This window comes from Phacochoerus africanus, chromosome 1, assembly GCF_016906955.1.
Source record: "Phacochoerus africanus isolate WHEZ1 chromosome 1, ROS_Pafr_v1, whole genome shotgun sequence".
Lineage (NCBI taxonomy): Eukaryota > Metazoa > Chordata > Mammalia > Artiodactyla > Suidae > Phacochoerus > Phacochoerus africanus.
The window spans coordinates 82,836,801-82,863,355 of record NC_062544.1 but is presented as its reverse complement, the minus strand read 5'-3'; the positions used below and the strand labels follow the sequence as shown (position 1 = coordinate 82,863,355).

The following is a 26,555-nucleotide window of genomic DNA, read 5'->3' as shown; positions in this document are numbered from 1 at the left end:
GGCTCAGAACTCTCACTCCTGTAGGTGAGTCTCTCTCTGTGAACCAGTTAGTTTTCAGTCTGTGGAGCTTCCCACCCCAGAGGTATGGGGTTGTTTATATCACGAAATCGCCCCTCCTACCTCTTGATGTGGCCTCCTCTTTTTCTTCTGGAGTAGGGTAATCTTTTTTAAGGTTTCCCGTCCATTTGGGTGGGGATTGCTCAGCTTTTAGTTGTGAATTTTGTTGTTTTTAGGAGTGAAGTTGAGCTCCAGTCCTTCTATTCCACCATCATAATCCTCTCTCCTGTTTTCTTTTTCTTTTTTTGCTTTTTAGGGCCGCAAGTGCGGCATATGGAGTTTCCCAGGCTAGGGGTCGAAACAGAGCTGTAGCTGCCAGCCTATGCCACAAACACAACAAAGCAGGATCCAAGCTGTGACTGTGACCTACACCATAGCTCATGGCAACGCTGGATCCTTAACCCACGGAGTGAGGCCAGGGATTGAACTCGCATCCTCATGGTTACTACTCAGGTTCGTTGCCGCTGAACCACAAGGGAAGCTCCCACTTGGTCTCTCTTTTTGTTCTGTGCTTATTATTTGAGATACCTTTTTATTATAAGCTGCTTAAATTCCTGTTACAGTTAAGCAGAGGAAAAAAAATCCATCAATAGAAAAAAGGTAGACACCTTCCTTTGCACTTTGCATAGTCCTGCACTTTGACCTATGTTGATGTGGTTGTTCTCAATGACTAGGCTCTCTGCTTTTATTTTATTTTAGTCTTTGGTTAATATCTGTAATGTCCAATAGTTAGAAGCTAGAGCTACACATCTAGATATAGATCTTTGCCGTTATGTTAGAAGACAGCAAGTCTCAGATAGAACACATTTAGAAATTTATACTTAATGCAGGTAAAAACAGAGTATTAATTTATACTTAATGCAGGTAAAAACTACTTAATGCAGTGGAGAACAGAGTTTAGTTTATAAACTAAACAATTAGTTTATAGACCTCCTGCAAAGAGGCAAGATGGAGAAATCCTGGTTGGATTTATTTGTCTGGCAGAAATTCCTGATAGCACCTTGCATGAGAGAATGGTTCTCCAGGGGCCACAGGGCTCTAGGGGCACACTTGGTCTCACTTTTTAGGAGAGTGAGGGGATCAAGAATCTTTCCAGATCAGGGCTTGGCAAACCTCAGATATGCAAGTCTCTGGGAACGTTCCCAAAGGACACTGGGCTTGTTAAGTTCTTACACCCTGTTTATACAGTAATGGGAGTGTTTCTACTATTTCTGGCAAATTCACCCCTCTCAACTATCATGAATCTCACCAGAGAAATTCCATTTCCAATGATCATTATGTTAACAAAATACCTTCTGTTGGCTGGAGATAAAGAGAGCTAAAACACTGACTGTAGCCATCTCTGGTGTGTGACCTTTTGATTAAATGCTACTTGAACATTCACCTTAGGGCAATCCACTTTTCCTAGGGCACAGTTGGAAACTGCCACCCACAGGCTCTACTGTGGGAAAGTGTTTTAAAGACTGTACCAACTGTATCACAGGATTCGGGAAGACTCACCGGGCTCTGTCTGGCTGGTGTAGGAATGAACATCTTTGAATCATCCTTGGTTAAAATTAAGTTTAATAATTTCCATAGCAGTAAATCTGAAAGAATAGCAAGTCTGCCTTTGAAAGGCAAAACACTGCTTGATCTAGATTAGGAAATTAGAAAATACTTATATATAAGTTGCAAATAAATTAGGGTTAAACTTATTTTTAACCTGTATCTTGTCACCAGAAAGTTGATTTTCAGGCTAAGTCAGTTTTCTACAAAGCCACAGTTTCCTGTAATAGTCAAACATTTACTTAATACAAACCTTGGAAAGACCATTGACCGTTAACTTTTGGGACAATTAGTTTGCATTACAAGAAACTACATTCGTTAGAATATTACAGAGAGCAGTGTTTATCACTCACAACTCTAAATTATGTCACTGGAGATTAAATTTATGGCCAATCTGGGGATCAATTATCCCCTAAGGCTTTTTGATCTTATAATTTACGTCATATGAAAATTGAGCAACTTTTTCTTTTTGTAGGGAGAAATGCTATTCTTTCTCACACAAGCTGTCTCCTAGTTAATGTTAAACATGTGACTTTGGCAGGCAAAGACACAAAGCCAATTCTCTTTCTTCCACAATGGGTTTGGATCTGTTTCCCTGAAACTTGATGAAGTTGTCTAACAGAATTACTGAACATTCTGTGTATAACTTTGAAAATAATGACACCCTATGAAGGACCAAAAAAGCCTTGGCTTTGACTGCACAAAAGTTAGCTGCTTTTTTTGTTTGTTTGTTGTTTATGTTTGGTTTTTAAGTCCCTTCTTGTCTACTCTTTGTCATGGGTGCAGAAATCTTGACTTTCCAAGCAACATAGCTTTGGGGATTAGTCCTGTTCCCACTGTAGATCCTCAGCCAGCATTTGTTGGGGATAACTGGAACTCTTTGTCTTCACGGGGATCCAGTTTGGGGGTGAGGATGGATGGGGAGAGTTTAAAAATCCTTGATGCCTTCCTGTCTGGCCCCAGTGAGGAAGGTCTTTATGCCTCCATTCCTAGGGGGTGGGGGAGGGAAGCAAGACTGTAATCCTAAGCATATCTTCCAGCTGCCATATCAAGGGGAGTTTGAGAGGGAGACAAGGCTGATGTCACCAATGGAAGATAATTGCACTAATAAGCACGAGTTTTTTATTTTACTTCATTTTTTTTCTTTTTTCTTTTTTGGCTGCCCTGTGGTATATGGAATTCCTGGGCCAGGAATCAGATCTGAGGTGCAGGAACCGAAAATTCTGTCGGTTACAAGGAATAGTTGGAGAAGGTATGTTGGAGTTGAGGTATATCACTGAGGTAATTATTTGCCATTTCTTCACTCTGCATATATTTGTTGAGATCCTACTATGTGCCGACCATTAAAGGGGATAGAATTTCTATCCTTGATGAGCTTACAATTTAGTGATGGAAATATAGTGGAAGCAAACCAACGCAGTAATCACTGATGAGCTCAATAGTGGATTGATTTTTTTACATAAATGTTTGCGAGAGCAAAGAGGAAGTGTTGTGAACTCTGATCTGATGAATTTGTTTCCATTCACAGTGAGAACAGTCAGTGGGAGGGGGTGTCTGAGGTTTTAAGTGAGGATTTTTTTGTTTTCTTTTGTTTTTGCTGCATTCGCAGCATGCAGAAGCTCCCAGACCAGGGAATGAACCTGCGCCATGGCAGTGACTCAAGCCACAACAGTGACGATGCAGGATTCTCAACCCGCTAGGCCAAGAAGGAACTCCAAGTGAGGAGATTCTGCTCTGAAGAAGCTAGGAAGACACCATCAATGCTATATCCCAGTCCCCTCAGTGCACCTCAGAGTTCACTTGTGGCTGCAGGTGGACAGTTTCTGAGCATGCGCACACAACTTCCTTCTGCAGAGACTTTCAGCTTCGGCACCGAGGGCTTTCTCCATCACTAGGCAGGCTTCCGCAGCCTGCCCCCAGGGACGGCCCTCACCCACCAAAAGGTGACTAAGGCAACTGCCTCTCCCTGGAACAGTTCTGAGGGTCATTCTGAGTTTCTCAGAGAGTCCCCAGAGGGACCAGATCCCAATTGCCTACAGAAGTAACACTCATTGAGGCTCACTTTTTGGCTTTATTCATTCAGGTCTTATTTTCTGTATCCCCACCCTTGTTCCAAATGAACTGCCTACACCCAAGACCTCATCTCAGAGAACCCAAACTAAGATGGTAAGCTTTCTCCCTCTGGGAGAAAAGCACACTGGAGAAGTGAGAAGATGGCTTGAAAGTCTGGGAGAGGATTCTGGGTAGAGCAAAAGCAAGGAATGCTCTGAAGCAGTGGAAGAAATAAGGATCTTACTGCCTAGCCAGGGTCAGTGTTGGAGAGAGTTCAAGACCTTGAGCCTAAAGTCATCTTGGGGTCTAGGCTGCTGTCTGGGGAGTAAAGGGGAGACTAGAGGAAGGGGATGCTGTTAGATAGGTGAGTCAGAGGGAGAAGGTGGATGGCATCTGAGCAGAGGAGGGAACAGGAGACTGAAAGCAATGATTGGCATTAAATATCTGAGCTTCCCTGTTTTTGCTGAAGAATTTTACATATGAGAGCTTAACTATTTTCCTTAGACAAGCAGAACATTGAGCAAGCCCCTACGCCCTCTTGGCTACCTGCAAGGGGACCCTACTTCCAAGAAGAAAGTGACTTTGCCCCTTTGTCTCTAATATCATGAGTAATTAAGGGAAAATTAGTGAAGAGTGAATTAACCTATCACTTTAGAGGTTATCCTCTATGTAAAAGGCTGTCTAGGTTTTAGGTCACACTTAACAATCTTGGAAAAACACAGACACTTGAATTCAACTCTATTAATAATATACTGTCTTTCTGTTGACAGTTTGTATTTTTCTTCAGGAAACCTCATTAGACTCCATTTCCTCAAATACTTACACCAGAAACTAAAGAGCACTCTGTTCCCAGCTGGGTCTTCAGATTTTGAGATAATGGTGATAAACTTGTGTACAAATGTGAAGGAGATGGTCACTGATACCCCTCCCCCATCCATCCTTTCTCTCCTCCTTCTGTGGTAATGGAGCTGAGCTGAGCACATGGCTGCCTAGTTGAAAATCATATCTCAAGCCCTCCTTGCTGTGGTGGTTGTGTGGTTGTGAGACTCAGCTTTGTCCAGTGGAATGTGAATGGAAGGCAGGTGAACACTTTGTTTGGGAGGATGTCTTTGGGGTTAGCTTGTTCACTCTTCCCACTTGCTACCCTGGCACTACTTACAGAAGCCTCAGGTCACATGTTGAATATGGTGTGTCTGCATTAGCCTGGGTCCCTGAATGACTGAGTGGAGGAAAGCGGCTTACCAAGCTGGAACACCCACCTTAGACTGAACTATTGGAGAGGGAAATGACTGTCTTTGTTCTTTAAGCCATATTATTGTTAGGTCTCATGCTATAGCAGTTTGATTCTTACCCTCACTCATGCACACACTCCTCTAAATATCTCTATATTTCCTCAGACTCCATCCTAATTTCTAATCTGGTTGGTGTGGGCTAGCTTAGAGCATCCAAGGTAAGTAGAGACACTTCAGCTTGACCCTGAGTGAGTAAAAGTTATCAATGCAGGGAGTGTTTGTCATTGTTCAGTTCATCCATCCATCCATCTATCCATTTCATATGCTGCTTTGAGAACTAACACGTATAAGGCTCTTTGCTAGGGGATAAGAACGACACAAATATGAATGACACACATTTCCTGCTCTCAGCTTATTGCCTAGGGACTTTAGGGGGAGACTAAATCAATGAAATAGGAACAATTATGATAAATTTTTCTTCTAGGAAATTTCAATTAAAATTAAAAAGGCAAGTTTCATTTACACTAATTTATGATTATTATTACTATTTTTGGTGAATGTGTTCCCTGTCAAGTTTTATATTTATTTTTAAGGCCATGTTTACAGGATGAAGGACCATTTTTTATTTAATGGCAATAAATCAAGTGTGAGCACAAGCGATGTGTCAGTCCCCATAAACACAGTCTTTGCTCCTCCCCTCACCCCCCCTTCATTTCCCTAAGGAGAGTATTAAACACTGGAATAGCTGAAATGTCATTGTGCCCTCAAGCCTTCCTATACTCTAGGAAATTCCCAAGGCGTAAGCAGCTTCTTAAGGGATGAAGACAAGAAGGAGAAATTAAAAGGACCAGCTTGAAAGGTTTTGCCAGGTAAGAGGATATTCCCATTCCCAGGACAGTCTTACATAGGTGGGAACTTTAGCTGATTTCCATTTATTTTTGCAAATGTATGGCTTCTCTTTCATTTCCAGGCAGAGAGAGACAGAGATACATAGACAGGCAGAGGAGAAAGAGATAAAGACTGGGAGACCTCGACAGCAAAGAGGTGGAAAGAAATTGAGATAAACATATAGAAAAAACCTCCAAAGAACATCTGTTAGAGATCCAGAGAAGCAGTAACTTCTAAAGCAAAAACTATGATGAAAAAGGGGTCTAACTCTCTGAACTTTTATTGAGCACGTAATTGTGAAGCATTTTGAGATTTGCACCTGGAATTTGCCATCTGTTTGGATAGGGGATCCTGATTTATGTTATGGGGACTCGTGCAAGTTCCATGAATTATTTCATTCCTGCAAATCATTGGGAGCCTTTAAACATGGAGATTAGTATTAGAACGGTGGGGTGAAGGAAGAACACACTAAAGATTTAATGAACAAACAAGCTTGGTAGAGATAGAAAAGTCAAGTAAAAGATGACTCCACCTCTGAGAATCCCCAGGGGCAATGGAGGAATTTCTGAGTTAGAAACAGGAGTTGTTTTCTTCTGTCTAGCTTGCCAGGATTCATATAATTCGACTCCCATTTCCCTTTTCATTTGACTACCATACACGATTTTGATAAATAATTTAAATAATTATTTAGATTAAAAAAATAAAGTATAGTTAATTTACAATGTTTTGTTAGTGTCAGGTATATAGCAAAGTGATTCAGTTATTTTTCAGATTCTTTCCCCTTATAGGTTATTACAAAATATTGTGCTATACAGTAGGTCCTCGTTGGTTTATTTTTAATCCCTCCCCTACTTTCCCCTTTGGTAACCATAAATTCGTTTTCTATGTCCGTGAGTCTCTTTCTGTTTTGCAAATAAGTTCATTCATATATTTCTTAAAAAAGATTCCACATGTGAGTGATATCATATGGCATTTGTCTTCGGCTTACTTCACTTAGTATGATAATCTCTAGGCCCAAGGCCGTGGATTGTTGCTGCAGATGGCATTATTTCATTCTTTTGTATGGTGATTATTTAGAGTTTTAATGAAAAATTGCATACATATAGCAAAATTTTAAAAATCCACAGAGAATACGTATATACTCATCACGTAGATTCACCATTAACGTTTCTATATATTTGTTTAATCACATACCCATTCCTGTATCCATCCATTAATCTATCTTTTTAAAAATGTATTTTATGCTGGAAAGGGTATGGAGAAGAGGAAATCCTCCCACATTGTTGGTGGGAATGTAAGTTGGTACAGCCACCATGGAAAACAGTATGGAGGTTCCTCAAAAAACTAAAAGTAGAACTACCATGTGATCCCACAGTCCCACTCTTGGGCATCTATCTGGAGAAAACCATAATTATTTTTTTTAGAATGATTTTTATTTTTTCCATTATAGCTGGTTTACAGTGTTCTGTCAATTTTCTACTATACAGCAAGGTGGCCCAGTCTCACACATGTATACATTCTTTTTTCTCACATTAGCATGCTGTATCATAAGTGACTAGATATAGTTCGTAGTGCTATACAGCAGGATCTCATTGCTTATCCAATCCAAAGGCAAGAGTTTGCATCTATTAACCCCAAATTCCCAATCCATCTCACTCCCTGCCCCTCCCTCTTGGCAACCACAATTCTGTTCTCCATGTCCATGATTTTCTTGGATAAAACCATAATTCAAACATTGCAGCACTATTTATGGTAGCCAAGACATGGAAGCAACCTAAACGTCCATCAACAGAGGAGTGGATAAAAATGTAGTACATGTATGCAGTGGAATACTACTTAGCCGCAAAAAAGCATGAAATTTTGCCATTTACAGCAACATGGATGGACCTAGAGATTTTTTAAAAATAATTTTTATTGAAGTATAGTTGATGTATGAGTGCTTAATTTCTTTAAAAAATTTTTTATTATAGTTGATTTACAATGTTCTGTCAATTTCTGCTGTATAGCAAAGTCATTCAGTATACATTTTTTTCTCACATTATCCTCCATCATGTACTGTCACAAGGGATTAGATATAGTTCCTTGTGCAATAACAGCAGGATCTCATTGTTTATCCACTCCAAATGCAATGGTTTATGTATACCCCAAACTCCCAGTTCATCCCACTCCCTCCTCCTCCCCCTTGGCAACCACAAGTCCATTCTCCACGTCCATGATTTTCTCCATTCTTTCCTATAGATAGGTTCATTTGTGCCATATAATAGATTCCAGATATAAGTGATATCATATAGTATTTGTCTTTCTCTGTCTGACTTACGTCACTTAGTATGAGAGTCTCTTGGATGGACCTAGAGATTATCATGCTAAATGAAGTAAATCAGACAGAGAAAGACAAACATCATGTGGTATCACTTATAGTGGAATCTAAAAAAAGGATACAAACAAACCTATTCGTAGGACAGAAATAGACTCATAGACTTTGAAAACAAATTTATGGTTACCAAAGGTGGGGGGTGGGGACGGGATGGATTGGGACTTGTCATTTGCACACTGTGGTATAAGGAATGACTGGCCAATAGGGACCTGCTGTATAGCAGAGGGAACTTTACCCAATATTTTCTGATAATCTATATGGGAAAAGAATCTGAAAAAAATGGATGTGTGTATAACTGAATTTCCTTGTTGTATAGCACAAATTATCACAACACTGTAAATCAACTATACTTCAATAAAACTTTAAAAAAGAAAGAAAAAATAAAAGTGCATTTTAAAGTAAATCAAAAAATATCAGTACATTTCTCCCTAATACTTCAATTCAAGAAAATGTTGATTTTGGAGTTCCTGTCATGGCTCAGTAGTTAACGAATCTGATAAGGAACCATGAGGTTGCAGGTTTGATCCCTGGCCTTCCTCAGTGGGTTAAGGATCTGGCGTTGCCGTGAGCTGTGGTGTAGGTCGCAGACGTGGCTTGGATCCCGCGTTGCTGTGGCTCTGGTGTAGGCCAGCAGCTACAACTCAGATTAGACCCCTAACCTGGGAACCTCCATATGCCATGGGCGAGGCCCTAAAAAGTCAAAAAAAAAAAAAAAAAAGAAAGAAAGAAAGAAAGAAAATGTTGATTTTTATAAAGCACTTTAGGGTGAAATTTATCAGGATTAGATTTCGGGTGCAATTTTTAGGTAATTGGGGCTGAGATTTCAACATTTAAAATTCACTGAACACACATAGGGATGGTGATGACTATTAAGATGTGGGGTGAAAGAATTAAATACTGGCTGAGAGCTATGCCACAGGATCTACAGAAGAAAAATATATCACCATTTCATTCTCTTTTGCATGCGTCTTCAGAGGATAGGAAATACGCCCAGGGCATACAAAATACAGAATAACCCTTTTTTATTTCAGCCCCTCAGTGTGTACCTCCCTATTCCTCATCCTTCTCCCATCATCACAGAATTCTGTTTGGTGGTTTCTGACACATAGAATTGGCACTGAAAGCTCTATGGATCTGTTTATTCTGCCACTGGCCAAGAGTGAGGAGGCTTTGTCCACATTTTTGCAAGAACAGCAAGTATGGCACATTACAGAGTCACTAGGAAATGAAATGATGAATGTTATCTACCTGATATTTTGGCCTAATGTATCCTGAACCTGAAAACACGACTCCTTTAAAAAAGATCATACATGGAGTTCTCATTATGGCTCAGCGGAAATGAATCTGACTAGCACCCATGAGGATGCAGGTTTGATCCCTGGACTCACTCAGTGGGTTAAGGATCCTGTGTTGCTCTGAGTTGTGATGGAGGTTGCAGACATGGCTCAGATCTGGCTTGACTATAGCTGTAGTGTAGGCAGCAGCTGCAGCTCTGATTCTACTAGAACTTCCATATGCCTCAACTGCAGCCCTGAAAAGTCAACAAAACAAAACAAAAGAATAGGAAATCATGTTTCTTTTCTAAGCAAATGAATTTCTGCAACAAATATTTGAGGAGGTTGAACTCCTCCTATGTGCCAGGTGCTGGGGATATGTCATGGAAACAAAAATATGCCTCATGGTGCTTCTATTTAGCTGAAGGTGGGGGTGTGGTAATGGATAATTAATACAAACCGTGATAAATATGGTTAGAAGGTGAAAAGAGGAAATACAGGAGTGGGTAAGAGGGGTGGGTGTGCTGGGAGACAAGGGTGGATAGGGATTTTAAGTAGAGTGCCTAGGGTGGACCTGACTGAGAAGGTGACCTTTGGCAAAGACTTGAGGTAAGTGAGGGCATTGACTGTGTGGATATATGGCAAGAAGTGTTCCAGATGGAGGAAACAGTGTGTGCAAAGACCCTAAACAGGCAGTGTAACTGGCTTATTTGAAGAGCAGCCAGGAGGCTAAAATGATCAGGGTATGATGAACAAGGGAAGTGGGAAAACCAAGGTCCAGATCACATAAGGCCTTGTAGCCTATTTCGTCTTTTCACCCAGAGTGAAACGAGCTCTTGGAAGGATTTGAGTGGAGATGATTTAGGCTTTCAAAGGATTTCCCTGGATATATGTTGGGAATTGATTTCAGGGAGAAAGGTTAAAAGCAGGGACACCTATGAAGGTGGCAGTAATCATGCAAGAAAAATAGTGGTTTGACCAAGGCCATTTGCATTTGGAGTGGAGACAGGATGAGTTTCTGGATATTCAGCTTTAGAGATGGAGCCAAGAGGATTTCCTGACAGTTTGAATTTAGGGTGAGCATATGGGAGAGGAGTTAATGGGAACTCCATGGTTTGGGCTGTGCTATGGGAAAGCTGCATTTACATGAATTGGAAGAAATGAAGGGAGGGAGGGAAGAGGGAAGGAAGGGAGAGAAAAAAAGGAAAGAGCCAAGAAGGGAATTGTTCTAGGTGCTGAGCATATGTTAGGGATAAAGACACAGTCTTTTTTTTAAAAAAAGTATTTGTTTTTTATTTGATTTAATTTTTAAATTGAAGTATAGTTGATTCACAAGGAATATATATATATATATTCTTTTTCAGATTCTTTTCCCTTATAGGTTACTACAGAATATAGTTCTCTGTATTATATGGTAGGACCTTTTTTTTTAAATACGTAATAGAGCATATATGTTAATCCCAAACTCCTAATTTATCCCTCCCCCTCCTTCCCCCTTTGCTAATCATAAATTTGTCTGTGGGTTTATTTCTGTTTTGTATGTAATTTCATTTGCATCATTTTATTTCACATTGTTTATTTTTTAAAATTAGATTCCGCATATAATCAATGAGTGTTACTCAGCCATAAGAAAGAATGAAATAATGCTATTTGCAGCAATATGGATGGACCTAGAGATTATCATACTAAGTGAAGTAAGCCAGCCAGAGAGAGACAAATATCATATGATATCATTTATATGATGAAGACAGTCTTAACAAAGTTATTCACTGAAATGGGTACAAGGTTCAGAGGAAGCACAGAACAGGGAGTGATTTGCCATCAGACTTGAGTTAGGGAGGTGACATTTGAGCTGGGTTTTGAAAGATGGATAAGAGACTGCCAGGTGCGTGCACATGTGTGGATGTGTGTGCACGTGGGCACGTGCATTGGGGCTGAGGAATGGTGTGCAGACTCCTAGCAAGAGGAGAGGTGTAAGTGGCATATTCTTAATCCCCAGATTTTAATTATGTAAACTTTAGAAAGTTCTGTAGCCTAGCCAATGCTTTCCATCATCTGTAAAGAAATATCTTTATCTTTCTGAAGGCTGGTGAGTTTCTGTTGCTGCATTTAGTGGGTATTCTTTCAATTTGTCTTTACAAATTTTATTATACACTATTTAACATATTCAAAAACATACAAAGAGTAGTTTAATGGCACTTAGTGTTTTTAAGCAGAAGTTTTGGAGACAAAAGGGGAATTTAGCTCAAAGAACATAGTTGGCTAGTTTCAAAGAGCTTATCTCATCTAGATGGCCACACTGCCACCACCTTGCTGTCACACCTGGTGCCCCACTCCTTTGATTTAGCTGTAAATAGTCTGTTACAATCCAAAAGCTCACTCTCATCATAGCATAGTTATCAGCCTAATGAAACAAATCTGTAGTCACAGCCCCTTGATTCAAGCAAAGCATTTCTCTTGGAATGTAGAATGCTGAGAGTTGGTTCTATCAGTGAGAATGGATTAAATTTAGGGGACTTTGTTTCATACATTATTGCTCAACAAAGGTGATGGTAACCAAGTTTTATGGCTTTCGACCAAGTTCATCCTCCTCCATTAGCTTATGGTGACCTCCCCTGCCAAGTGGTGACGGCAAGTTGCCTCTATTTTATGCTGAGAGATAAGAGAGATCAAGAGGTTTCCAGGAAACGACATAACAAGAATGTAGTGGGGACTGACACTTGAACCAGAAAATTCAAAGTCAAATTCTGTGCAATTTTTACAGTTCCGTATAATACTTTCTCTATACTTTCTGGAGCTGCCTTCTTCTTAAAGGGCATAAATAAAGAACCTTGTATATGATGCCGGTCTAGACAATGGCAGAAGGCCATTGTATCTTGCCTGCTCTTTCTGTGTTTCCTGGTGTCAGGTGGTACAGAGTATCAGAGGGCCCTGACCCACCCAGGTCTTTGGAGAGGCCTGACCTGCCTCATGGATTGTAAACATCCTTCCTGCATGGAATACCTCAGAAAGACAGGGTAATTATTCCTATTTCTCTGATGAGCCTGTGCTCATGAAATGCAGGGGTGATGGAGTTGAAAGAGTTTGAGTAAATATTCTTTTTTCCTTGAATTGAATTATTCAGCCATTTGTTTAGTCTTTTACATAATGATCATAAAAGGAGAAGATTTATTAGTTGGCTTCAATGTATCCAGACCAAGGCTCTGCTCTCTGTGGGTTCACAGTCCTGTCAGGGGATAAACAATTAAGCAGTTAATGACCAAAAATATGACAAATGTCATAATTTAGGTATGAAGCAGGCATTCTTGGGAACTGAATGAATCAGAGGGCCCGGGATAGTTTAAAACTGATCAACAGCTAAGATTTTTTTTCAGTTGCAAAATTGTAAACATCTCGCAAATTAATTGTAGGCTAATCCTGTAATGAGCACAGCTGATGGGAGTATCATGGCCATCAGCTCCTTTATTCAGCATCAGAGTTCAGCACTCCACTGAACTCTGGTTTGAAACCCTCAGCCCTCTCTGGAGGAACGTGCCATGATTCTGCATCTTATTATTTTTTTCTGAGCCTAATGACACATTAATTGTCATTGAGATGTTTGACATAGCCTCCCTCAAATATTTTACAACAAAATTGTATACCTATCCAAACCATCATGAGGTTTCTGAATGGGCACAAGGGAAAATGTTAATGTTTGTGCACTAGGTTAAAGGCTAACCTTTAGTTTTTTTTTTCACTGTCAAACATGCTCTGTGGATTCTAATGTGATGTGTACAGAAGAATCTCTTCATGTCCCCCAGTTGTTTGTCTTCTGGAGCTTCCTGTTGCCCAGATGTGGTACTTTGCAAGACCATCTTGTGAGAAATTCAAGACTGCAGTGCTTAAGTTATTTTAAGTGACCTGCTTAAGTGACTGGAGAAAAATAAAAATAAGAGAAATACCTCTTTATTTCAGAGAATAAATTATAATTAGAAAGCAAATTGAAAAAAAGTTAATTTTGCACATTTGCCTTGGGTCTTTCATTGGAATATTTTGAAGCTTCTGCTTACCTTGCAATCATATGTATACAAAGAAAACATTCTTTAATTGGTCATCTCTTCCCTTTCCCCATGTACTTGATTAGAGACGTTTGATCTTCTCCATGTGGAGCTAGAGATGCTGTTGAAGGCAATTGCAGCAGACATCTGCTTGAGTGAGAACTACTGCATGCTAAATGCATAGAAGAGTGGTTTTCAAAGTGTAGTTCATGGACCATCAAACCAGAAGCTTGTTAAAATCGGAGAACCTCAGGTCCTAACCCAAATCCAGTGAAACTCCGGAGGTGGGGTCCAGATAGCTGGATTTTGACAGGTTTTCTGGGTCATTCTTTTTTTTTTTTTTTTCACCCTGGACGAGGTTTATTAGCGATTACAGTAATGAAGATTTTTCACACTTAACATATTTGCTAGCGTCTGAGCCAAGTCTTCTACTTGACCTCACAAAACTCACAACCGGGGTGGGGAGGGGTTGAAGATGATCTGCACATCCTCATTTTGCGGAGGGGAAACTGAAGCGAGTAGAGATTCAGGCAGTCCGACCCCTGAGACAGCATTCAAGGAGTCCCTCAGAGGGACCATCCTCGCTTCTTCCACCATCAGCCACCATAAACCCCTCCAAATTGGGCATGTGTACTCTTTCTCCAGGGTGGGATTTAGTGGCCCCCGCGCTGGAAGACAAAAAAATACTTGTCCGCGGTCAAATTTGATGGATGCCAGCCCGCCCGCGGCTCCGGGGCCGCGGTCCCCACAGATTCGCGCACACCATGCGCTCTGAGCTCCCTTGAGCGCTGCAGGAGACGCACGCGTGACCTCGGGCGCTCAGAAAGGCCCCACTCGCCGAGTGACCTTGAATCCTCCGCCCTTCTTGGGGCCTCAGTTTACCGCCCTGGTCTCGCGCCGAGGGCCTCCCCGGAGCTCGCTGCCTGTGGAGCCTCAGGCCCCTCGCACACCCAACTCAGCCCCCGACTCCCCGCCCCGCCTATGCTGGGAGGCTGCCGCTCCGGGGACCGCCACCATCGCTGAGCGCCAAGGCCACGTGCCTCCGCCTCCACCCGGGCGGAGGAGTAGCAGCTGCAGGACCGAAACCGCCAAGGTCGCCAACCCCAGCGCCCCCTTTCTGGGTGATTATGATATGATGCTCAGGTTTGAGAGCCCCTGATAGAGAACGTTAGAGGCGGCATCTTTTTATTGTTGAAAGGTCTACAGAGAAGGAACAGACACCTTGAAAGAGATCGCTCTGTAAATCACTGTTGGTCTAATTAAATGAAGTTAAGGTGGCTTATGGTTGAACACTGAGATACTCTGCCCAGGGCGCCCCCCTACAGTCCCTCTTTTAAATCCTACCCTTTATTTATTTATTTATTTATTTATTTATTTATTTATTTATTTATTTATTTATTTTGTATTTTTGTATTTTTGTATTTTGGCTGCACATGCAGCATTTGGAAGTTCCTCGGCCAGGGAATGAACCTGCACTACAGCAGAGACAAAGCTAGATTGTTAACCTGCTGAGCCAACAGGGAACTGCTATCCCACCTTAGTTTTTTTTGTTTGTTTGTTTTTTGTTTTTATGTTTTTTTAGGGCCACTCCAGCGGCATATGGAAGTATCCAGGCTAGGGGTTTTAATTGGAGCTACAGCTGCCTGCCTAGCCTCAGCCACAGCAGTGCCAGATCCGAGCTGCGTCTGCAATCCGCACCACATCTTAAGGCAATGCTGGATCTCCGACCCACTGAACAATGGCAGGGATCAAACCCACACCCTCATGGATATTAGTAGGATTCGTTTCAGCTGCCCCACAACAGGAACTCATCACCTAGTTAGTTAGGTTCAGGCATTTCAGAAGATCAAGGTCCCCATTAGGTTCATCACAGTTGTGATACAGCTTGCCTTGTGAGCACCAAGGAGAACTTGAACAAGTCCTTCACATGCCAGATGCCAGCTCCCGGGGCCTTGGGTGAGGTCTATGTGAGGTGTCTCCTTCATTCTTGCACAGTCTGTCTGCCTGCCTGAACTCCCTTTTTCCTCTTGCTCACTTGCAAATTTCTCCTTTTCTTTCAAGTCTCAGCTCCAGCATCATCTGTGAAGCCTTCAACCATACACAGAGAGGTGTTCCCCACTGTGTTCTTTACCTTGTGTAAAGTTAAGCAATATATTGCTCTGCCCCATGATATTGCAACTTATCCAGGAAAGAAAGATCTCTGCAAGAGCTCCAAGTCCTCGGAGGAAAAGAATTATTTCCTTTTTTCCAATTTTTTTCTCTTTTTCCTTTTTATTTATTTTTAATTGAAGTATAATTTATTTTACAATGTTGTGTTAGTTTCTGGTGTACAGAAAGTGATTCAATACACCAGAGATGAATCTATATTTTCTTTCTTTCTTTTTTTGTCTTTTTGCCATTTTTTTGGGCTGCTCCCGTGGCATATGGAGGTTCCCAGGCTAGGGGTCCAATCGGAGCTGTAGCCACCAGCCCATGCCACAGCTCGCGGCAACGCCGGATCCTTAACCCACTGAGCAAGGCCAGGGATCAAACCCACAACCTCATGGTTCCTAGTCGGATTCGTTAACCACTGAGCCACGACAGGAACTCCTATATTTTCTTTTTCATATTCTTTTCCATTATGATTATCACAAAGTATTGAATACAGTTCCCTATGCTATTTGGTAGGCCCTTGTTGCTTATCCGTCCTATGTATAATAGTTTGCCTCTGCTAATTACAAACTTCCATCCATCCCTCCCTTGCTGCTCTTGGTAACCACAAGTCTGTTCTCTATGTCTGTGAGTCTGTTTCTATTTCATAGATAAAATAACTATGTCTTTATCCTGTTATTTCTAGTGCCTGACATATTGTCTGCAAAGCAGTAGACACTTAAAAAGTTGCCAGAGTATTGCAGTGTTTATTCCTCTCTCTTCTCTCTCTGAGTTATTCTATTTCTACTGAACACTTGAGAGTTAATTTCTGACCTTAAGACCCTCTGCCTCATAGTATAGCACATGTATTTCTTAATAAGGACGTTATTTTATGTGACTACAATACAATGATTGAAATTTGGAAGTTTAACATTGATATAGAATAATATATAATATACAGTCCATATTAAAATTTTACCTGTTGCTAACTTAATGTTCTTTATAGCATTTTTTCCCAATCCAAGATCATGTATTGCCTTTAGTTGTCATATCTCTTTAGAGTGTTTTAATCTCAGTCATTTCCTCAGTTTTTCTGTCTTTTGCGACATTCATATTTTTGAGGAGCACAGGCCCATTGCTTTTTAGACTGTCTGCAAGTTTTAATTTATATGATTGTTTCCCCATTATTAGATTTAGGTTATGGATTTTGAGGAGAACTTCCAATAAATGATGTTGAGTTTTCTCACACATGATATCAGGACTATGGTGTTGGTTTATCCTATTGTTGCTGTTGTTGTTTTTTTGGGGGGGCAGGTTGGCTGTGCTTGTGGCATGTGGAAGTTGCTGGGCCAGGGACTGAACCCTCACCACAGTGGCAACCAAAGCCACCTTAACACACTAGACCACAAGGGAACTCCTATCCTACTGTTGTTGATATTAATTTCGAGCATTGGTTAAGGTCTGTCCATCATATTTCTCTATTGTACTTTTTTGCCCCTTATAATTTATAGGTAATTTGTCAGGAGATACTTTGAAACTGTGTTAAAATCCTATTTCCCAACACACTTTTACCCAATGGTGTTAAAATCTCTTGATGATTCACCCTTGAATCGATTATTACTATGGTTTTTGCAAAGTAATTTTTTTTTGGCTTTATCTGTGGCATGCAGAAGCTCCCAGGCCAGGAATCAAACCCGTGCCATTGCAGTGACCCCTACCACAGCAGTGACAACACCAGATCCTTAACCCACTGAGCCACTAGAGAACTCCAGTTGCAAAGTAATTTTTTTAATGGAATGAATTAATCTGAAGAAACAGATTTTTCAGTTAACTGTTTGAGCAACATAGTTTGAGAGAAGTATCTTTCTACCCCATAGCCAGTGGAATTATTTCCAGAAAGAATTGGTATCCTATATTATCTCTACTTAAATACAATTCATTTAATGGCTTCATTTTTTGTCTCTATGACGAGCCCTACATGTTTAAATATGACTCCTCTCAGCAGCTTGAATTAGATATAAACACCCTCATGAAATAATGTACATAATGTAGATATTTAAGTCAATCTACAGACATTTTTCTCTTCATTGATATAACACATGCACAGCTGTAAAATGTTTATAAACTTTTAACTTTCCTACTAGATTTTCATAAACTATTCTTTAGGTTATTGCTTTATTTACAACTAACTAAAAATACTTCTTGTTTCTTATGACTAATTGCATTAATACCAATAATTAGGACATAATGGAATATGAAAATGTAAACACCCTACTTAAAGATTTTATGTTTCATCTAACTTTATTACCTAAGAGTAAAAAAAATTGAAATTTTGTATCTTATTATAATAACATTCATAATAATGCATGAATTTATTTTGAATCATTGTTCCTAGTTCAAACTCTCAGTCTCTTTACCCTCACACTATCCTCAATCCATCAGAATGGTCCATCCTTTAAGACTCATGCTTTCATTTATTTGCCTTTAGATGAAAGTTTGTTGGGGAATAGAAAATTTATTCTTTTTTTTTTGTCTTTTTTAGGACCGAACCCGCAGCATATGGAAGTTTCCAGGCTAGGGGTCGAAATGGCGCCACAGCCCCAGCCACTCCAGATCTGATCCACATCTGCAACCTACAGCACAGCTCATGGCAATGCTGAATACTTAACCCACTGAGCAAGGCCAGGGATCTAAACTGCATCCTCACGGATACTGGTCAGATTCATTACTACTGAGCCATGATGGGAACTCCGAAAATTTCTTCTTCTTCTTCTTCTTCTTTTTGTTTTTTTAACGATTTTTATTTTTTCCATTATAGTTGGTTTACACTTTTCTGTCAATTAAAAAATTTATTCTTAAAGTATCTTCTTTCAAATTACTCATAAGCCTCCTTAAGAAGGTGTTAATGGGAGGTTGATGTAGAAACTGAGGAACAGAGAAATATCACTTCTTTTTATTGGAAAATCACTGGATCAATACCCTGGGGAACGTTTGTAATATAGTGAGCAGTACAATAGCTGTCCCAAATCACTGCCAACCCCCTTCAGAATCATCACATCAACTTTGAGATGTGAACTGGAATGCTCATGTCCACAGAACCCATGGTCAAGCTGAAACCAGAATCAAGGGCTATGGGCTTCCTTTGAAGACTTCCAGTATTTCCGTTGGCTTAAAATAATAAAAACAGATGTGGTTATCTCACAGCCTTGGATCACTCTCAAGGCACAAATGAAGCATGCACAGTAGAAGTGTGTCTTAGAGAAGCAGGGTGGCTACACTTAACACCTTCTGCAGAGAGGAAGGACTCAGCTGCTGTGTGGCTGCTATTTCTGGGCATTGTGATATCATTTCCACACAATATTCTGCTTAAAGGGCCTGAGACTGCAAAATGATTTAGGCATTGCGAGATTCCTGCTTAAGATCTTTGTTGAGTTTAACTATGTGCTTTAAAGTTTACTGAACATTTCTTATTGTTTCCCATATGTAAAAATGTATCTCCTCCCAAAGATTGTTTACTACTTTAAACATGAGAGTAAGGTTTGTGATTCTGGTCTCTAGAATACCTAATATGGTGTTTTGGACATAAAATCATGCTCTTTGAAGACCTACTTGGTGGATAAAGGAACTTGGGCCTTGAGCTCACATTTTCACCCCCTGGGAAATTGCTCACAGGTCTTCACCAGAGGCAAATGCTGAGGAGCTGAGTGACTGTCTGGGCTTGGGAGATTTTCATTGAAGGGTTTGAAGCAGATGTTTGAGGTGCAGCCATGCACTAGACCTGGGGTCAGGTTACCTGGGACACAACCTGACAGTGCGTGGCTGAGTAGCCCTGGGACTGTACTTAAACTTTTCTAGGAGTTCCCGTTGTGGTTCAGTAGTTAATTAATCTGACTAGTATCCATGAGAATGTAGATTCGATCCTTGGCCTTGCTCAGTGGGTTAAGGATCTGGTGTTGCCATGAGCTGTGGTGTAGGTCACAGATGCAGCTCAGATCCCAAGTTGCTGTGGCTGTGGTGTAGGCTGGCAGCTGTAGCTCCAATTCAACCTCTGGCCTGGGAACCTCCATATGCAGTGGGTGCGGCCCTAAAAAGACAAAAGACCAAACAACAACAACAACAACAACAAAAAAACCCAAACCAAAACAAAACAAAAAACTTCTGAGACTCAATTTCTTCATTTTCACCAGCAATATGAACAGAGTAAGGCCTTCTTTGCTGGCCTTTCCCAGATTTTAAGGGAGGAAACTTACAGAGCAGCAATCAATTGAACTTAAAAATCAAATAAAAATACAAAGTAAAATATAAACAACTGTTGACTTAAAAATATGCATAACTTAAAAGCTGAGAGTTAAGTTTTATTTGGGGCAGCATTTCAGATGGCTCTGAAACACTACTCCACAGAGGTGGGGGGAAATGCCAGTGTATATGTGATTTTGGTGAAGGGAGCAGGTACATGCAGGTATGCACACATTTTACAGAAGTTTGCTGCTGGTCTTGTGGGGTTACTGCTAGTTATCAGGAGCAGATGTCACCATGAAAGATTTTAGTGCTTTTCTAAATACAGGGAGATGCAAGAGTTGGGCTTATGAAATCTTCTCTTGAAAATGTGTAACTATCTGAAGCACAGTTTTCCCAGAGCACAGAGAGCCTCGCTCCTCATCTCCACCCTGAGATCCTCTCAGGGGGTGTTGAAGGTCAGCAGCTGAAGTGGCTCGTGATTCAATCCATGTAGAAGCAGACAGCAAGTGCCAGACTCCAGTTCACACAATAAAATAACGGCTTTATTACTACACAATGTAAAATATTGGGTTTCTATATCTCCACAGATCCTGAGTTTCAAATTAGGAGGAACATGTTTTCACTTTTACATAGTGGGTTTCCAAGAAGATTTATTTTGTTTAAGAAGCACTTAAAGAGTGCTTTTGCTGTGCCAGGCATGTATAAAGTGTTTTGCAATAATGAACTTATTTGATCCTGATTGCAAGACTATGATGTAGATGCTATTATTGCCCACATTTTACCAATGGGGAAACTGAGAAGTGAAGCAACTTGCCCAAGATGAACAATTAAGTAGTGGATCTGATATTCAAACCTAGGTAGTCTGACTCTAAGAATCCATACTTATAATCTTGGACTGCATTCTGCTAAGAATGGTTGAGAGATTGGCTGACTAGGATAAATTTGAGGTATGGAATTCCTGTGTGGCTCAGCGGCTTGGGGATCCAGTATTGTCATTTCTGTGGCTTGGGTCTCTGCTGTGGCGCAGGTTTGATCCCTGGCCCAGGAACTTCCACATGCTATGGACAAGGCCAAGAAAAAAAATATGAGGTGTTTCCTGTTCCAGTTGGAATATCTCATTCAATGTTATTGCTATGTTGTTCTCATTTTTAACCATATGGACTTTCTTAGAGTCAAAAATTAGAAATGGAATTGGGAGTGGATAATTCTCGTGGAGGCCTTTGGAACTAGATCCAAGTTTAGGGGATGAAAGTTCAGCATCCTCCTTCTTCTGGGAACTTATAAAATATTTTCAGGCTAGCTTGATTTCATCAGGCAGATGTGCTTTTGAGGTACTCGAATACTTCGACATGCCACAGTGTTTATCAGGTCATCCAATGCTTGTATAAAAATACAAGCAAAATCATCCAGAAATGTTTATGTTCCATCAAATGAATTCAGAGTGTGAAACGGTAGTTCTCTCTCTTGCTCTATATGCTTTCTCCTTTTATGGCCATGTCTGGGCCACTTTAAACAGTTGAAATCTGAGGTATATTTGGATGTTTACAAAATTCTTCCTGAGTTGGGTCAGCAAGACCATTTTCCTTGCACAACTGAAAAAATGTGGCAACATGTCCTTTATTTTTATAAAGCTTCCGTTGGTCTGGGGAAAGACATAGTTGTGTGTGTGTGTGTGTGTGTGTGTGTGTGTGTGGTGTGTGTTTAAATCAACTGTATTGAGGTATAATGAATATACAATATAATGCACTCATTTAATTCTGAAGCTTCTCTTTCTCTTTAGGTACATATCTAGAATGGAGACTGGGACGACGTTTTGGGGGATCATCTTCCTTGCGACTAGTTTCGGTTTCATCAAATCACAGAGAACTGGTAATACATCAGATTCTTTAAGCCAAAAACAATGACCTTGCCAGGAACATAGTGCTAGTGACAACATTAAAAGAAAATACTACAGGAGTTTCAAAATGAACAAAAGGGAAATGATTCTTTTAAGGAGAACTTAGAATCTGGAAGCTTTTAGTAAATGGTGGGCACACGATTTTTTCTTTTTTCAAAGCTAAACCTCAAATGACAAAAAAATAGATATTAAAAAAGATACTGTCTTTCTGAATGTGTTACTGGGCTCTCAAATGCTTTTGTAAACACGGGCCTGTTCTGTCGACTCAGCATTTTGCTTTGTCTCCTTTGGCTGTGCTCTTCCTTGGAATAATTGTCATTGTAAGATGGATAGTTTCCCTGAGTGCTAGGGACGTGCTAGGGACACCTCTGCAATTTTTTTTTTTTTAAGGGCAGTCATTTTAACTTATGGGGACTTTTCAAGATGAAATTATCAAAAGAAGATTGTATGAGTAGCCTGAAGCTCCCACCGAGACGATATGGAGTCTTAAATATTCAAATATAATTACACAGGCTGTTATTTGTTGGGGGGAAAAAACTAGGAAGCTCTCTAAATTTCCCTTCAGCTGACTCCTCTCACTGTGAACAGAAGCTGACAGTGAATGCTCCCATGCTTCAAATACCTTCCAAAATGACAAAGAACTAGTGGTTCAGAAAGTAAGAATGTATGGAAATGTAAAACATCTCTCAAGTTGCCCATGATGACAGCAACACTTATTTGTCTGGAAGATACTCTACAGCTGTGAGAGTTCTCCTGATTGGGAAGATCAGGGAAACACTTCCTGGTCTGAATTTGATCTCTTCTGAGAGATTTTAGGGGGACAAACCAGTCAGTCCTCCCTGGAGCACTCCTGAATCTTCTCCTCCCGAAAGGATTGCATTTTGCAGGCCAAAGGGCCTCAAGCTCATTTACAATCTCCCTGTTCAATAATCCTGACTTCTCTTGGGTTTGCAATCAAGATTAGGCAAACTTCCTAGAGGTGGGGCTCACTATAAGTGGATTTAAAAAAAAATTTTTTTTTTTTAATTGAAGTGTAGTTGACTTACAATGTTGTATTAGTTTCTGGTGTACAACAAAGTGGTTCAGTTATATATATATTTTTTTCTTTTTTCATTTTCTTTTCCATTGTGGCTTATCACAAGATATTGAATAGAGTTCCCTGTGCTATACAGTAGGACCTTGTTGTTTATCCATTCTATATACAATAGTTTGCATCTGCTAATCCCAAACTCCCAATCCTTCCCTCTCCCACCCTCTTCCCCTCTCAGCAATCACAAATCTGTTCTCCATATCTGTGAATCTGTTTCTCTTTCGTTCATTCGTGTCATATCTGTGTCATTTTTAGAAGCTACATGTAAGTGATATCACAGGGTGTTTCTCTTTCTGAGTGGCGAATGAATTCACTGTCCTTGAAGTACACCAACTTTCTCCAGCCCTTCTCTGCCGAAACTCTCATGTGGTCTTTGTCTTTCTGTAATGTGGGTTTTACATTTAATCTTCTTTATGTCAGTGGACGTCTGGGAACCTGGTTTCTAATACTGGCTCTTTGAACAGATTTACATGGGTTACTTTGCCATTCTAGATCTTATTTTCCTTATCTGTGAGATGGATGAATTTTTTTTTTTTTTAATGGCCGCACCTGTGGCATATGGCGGTTCCCAGGCTAGGGGTTGAATTGGGGCTGTAGTTGCTGGCCTATGCCACAGCCACAGCAATGCCAGATCCAAACTGTGTCTGCGACCTACACCACAGCTCATGGCAACACTGGATCCTTAACCCAGGAATCAAACCTGCATCCTCATGGATGTTAGATTCGTTTCCACTGAGCTGTGATGGGAACTCCTGAGATGGATGAATTGTAGACGTTATTCTATACTTGCACTGTTCAATGTGACGATTTACGTTAATAAATTAAAATTCAGAAGTATTAAATTTTTTTTCTCTCAGTCGCACTAGTTACATCTCAAATACTCAACACTCACATGTACCTAGTGAATACATTATTGCATTGCGTAGTCTTATAGGGTTATTCTAGCTCTAGGATTTTCTGATTCCGTTATTTGGTTTCATTCATGTTAAATATTTCCATCCATGTAAGTGACGTCTTTTCCCTTCCTCTCTCCCTTTCTCTTTCCCAAACATTTCCTTCCTCAAATATTTTTTTGGGACTAGTCTATGCTAGACACTTGAGTGCTGGACAGACAAACAAAACTTAAGGCATCTGTTTTCGTGGAGCGCACAGTCTGGTTGGGGAGACGTGTATAAGCACAGGAACACAGGAATGAATGTTACATCACAAACCAAGATAAAAGAACATCATTCTATGGGAATTTACCAGAAGAAGGAAAAAAAAGAAAGAAAAAAAGGGGAACAAGAAACTTGATGGAGAGAAAAGCAGGTTTTGTTTTTTTTAATTGCAGTATAGTTGATTTACAATGCTGTGTTAATTTCTGGTGTACAGCAAAGTAAAAAAAATATATATATGTATAAAACTTTTTCAGATTCTTTTCCGTTATAGGTTATTACAAGGTAGGGAGTATAGTTCCCTGTTCTATATAGTAGGACATTGTTGTTTATCTATTTTATATATAGTAGTGTATATCTATTAATATCAAGCTCCTAATTTATCCTTTCCCCCCCTTTCCTTTTTGGTAACTATGAATTTTTTTTCTAGGTCTATGAGTTTTTTTCGGTTTTGTAAATGAGTTCATTTGTATCATCTTTTTAAGATTCCACATATATGTGATATCCCATGAAATTTGTCTTTCTCAGTATGACTTACTTCACTTAGTATAATCTCTAGGTCCATCCATGTTGCTGCAAATGGCATTATTTCATTCTTTTTTTTTAATGGCTGAGTAATATTTAATTGTATATATGTACCACAGCTTCTTCATCCATTTATTTTTCCATAGGCACTTGGGTTGCCTCCATGTCTTGGCTGTTGTAAATTGTGCTGCTGTGGACATTGGGATGGGTGTATCTTTTTGAATTAGAGTTTTCATCTTTTCCAGATATTTGCCCAGGATTGGAGTTGCTGGTTCATATGGTAGCTCTATATTTATTTTTTTAAGGAACTTCCATCCTGTTCTCCACAGTGGCTGCATCAACTAACAGTCTCACCAACAGTGTGGCAGGGGCGGGGAGGAACAGCATCTTATAGGCCAGCAGCATGGAGAGTTTGAAAAGCTGGACTAAGAAGCCTGGAACACAAGGAGTGAAGTATAGAGGATAGTGAGACAAAACTAAAGAGATAGCGCTGGGCCAGCCCAAGCCAGTATTTTAAGCTTCCTGGCACAAAATCAAATGCAAGATGTGTTTAACCAGTGTGGGATAATTATGCACTGGGTCACAGAAAAGCAAAGTGGGAGTTGGATGAGATCAGATCATGTGGTCAGCTTCTTATTCTAGAGAAACACAATCCAAGAACCAGAAAGATGAGCTGTTTGCTTAGGACCCGCAGCCACCTGGTGTCTGATTTCCTCTGTGGTGGAGACCAGGGTGGGCCCAGCTGGAGTACCACTTGGCTTGGCCACTGTTGGGATTGTGGTTCCCAGAATTAGAGCTGGTTTTGGGAGAAGTAGTTGCACAATGCAACTTTGAGTTCAGGGGACCAAAGGACAAATGTGAGCCACACCTAGGGAAATGCCAGCCGTCAAACTAAATGGGGCTAGTATGGGCCATGTAACTGAGCAGGACCCTATGGGCCCTTCTGGGGACAGACCCCTCTCCCACATCCTCTGCAGTAGCGCCTCTCTGAAGTACCCAGATAATAGTATCTCATGCATATTTCCTGAGTTTTCCAGATGCTAAAAACAATCATCAAATGGAAGAAATTAACTACTTGAAGATCATGAGCATGTAACCTCCAGACCTTCTGGCATCTAAGGATTGATAATGTTAACTGCCCTGTTACCTCATCATCAACCAGTCAAAGAATTGTGCATGAGCTGATCACATTCTCTGTGACTCCCTTCCCTCACCTGGCTTTTATAAATGCTTTGTTGAAACCCTTTAGGGAGTCTGGGATTTTGGGGGGTCATGAACTCATCACCTCCCCCACCCCGCCCCTACTCCATTCTCCTTGCGTGGCCCTGCAATAAACCCTTATCTGCTCCACACTCCAGCATTTCAGCTAGTTTGGCTTCCCTGTGCCTTGGGTACCCTAACTTGCATTAATGAGGTAGCAGCCAGGGAGTGCAGAGGTCAAAGCTGGAAAGCTAATGCCTGAGGTCAGGTTGCCTAAGCCAGAGACAGGGACAGGGATAGGGACAGGGATTTGGTGAATGTGTTGTTTTGAAGGAAGACTCTTTAGGACTTGGTAAAGAGCAAGAGAAGTTGAGTAGGCTAAGGGGAGAAGCAGCCAAGCAAGGATGCAGCTTCCTCTAAAATCAAGCCTTGGCCTAGACTATGGGAGCTGCTGGAGCATAAATAGCACCGTGGATGATTTCAGTGAAGGCAAGGGGGACAGGGTGTTTGTATCTCCAAGAGATTGGCCACCCAAGGTGGTGGTGGCCATATAACTTCCTACTTGTTTCCCGATGAGGTTGTTCCCAGATTCAGCCAGGAGCAAGTTTCTGGACAGTCTAAGCAGGTAACTTTTGAAGCACTGGCAAAGGGGGTCTAGGTGAGGGTTTCAACAGCGTCCTTTACCAGTAGAAGTGGTTTCTTTTATGAAGTTTAAGGGATGAAAGATGACCATGGTCAGGGGTCTAATTGCAGGGTCTCATGTCTACTAGAATGGAGCAGATGATGACAGGGGAAAAGGGGAGAGGAAGCCATGAGGAAATGTAGGATGATGGCAGTGTGTCTGGGCTGTGTGCATATTAG

General features: G+C 40.7%; 1 protein-coding gene across 7 annotated transcripts in view; it reads left to right on the top strand.

Annotated features, from left to right (window-relative positions):
- The first annotated feature begins 5,661 nt into the window (after positions 1–5,661).
- The window catches only part of LOC125120356 (collagen alpha-4(VI) chain-like), a 134,040-nt gene continuing 113,146 nt past the window's right edge, over positions 5,662–26,555 (top strand). For all 7 annotated transcript variants that reach the window (XR_007133309.1, XM_047768426.1, XM_047768449.1 and 4 more), the window contains exons 1-2: positions 5,662–5,755; positions 21,609–21,697. Coding sequence is in view for 6 of the 7 variants with exons in the window: in XM_047768426.1 (XP_047624382.1) it covers positions 21,622–21,697 (76 nt within the window). In the remaining variant the exon portion in view is untranslated. The remainder of the gene's footprint in view (positions 5,756–21,608; positions 21,698–26,555) is intronic.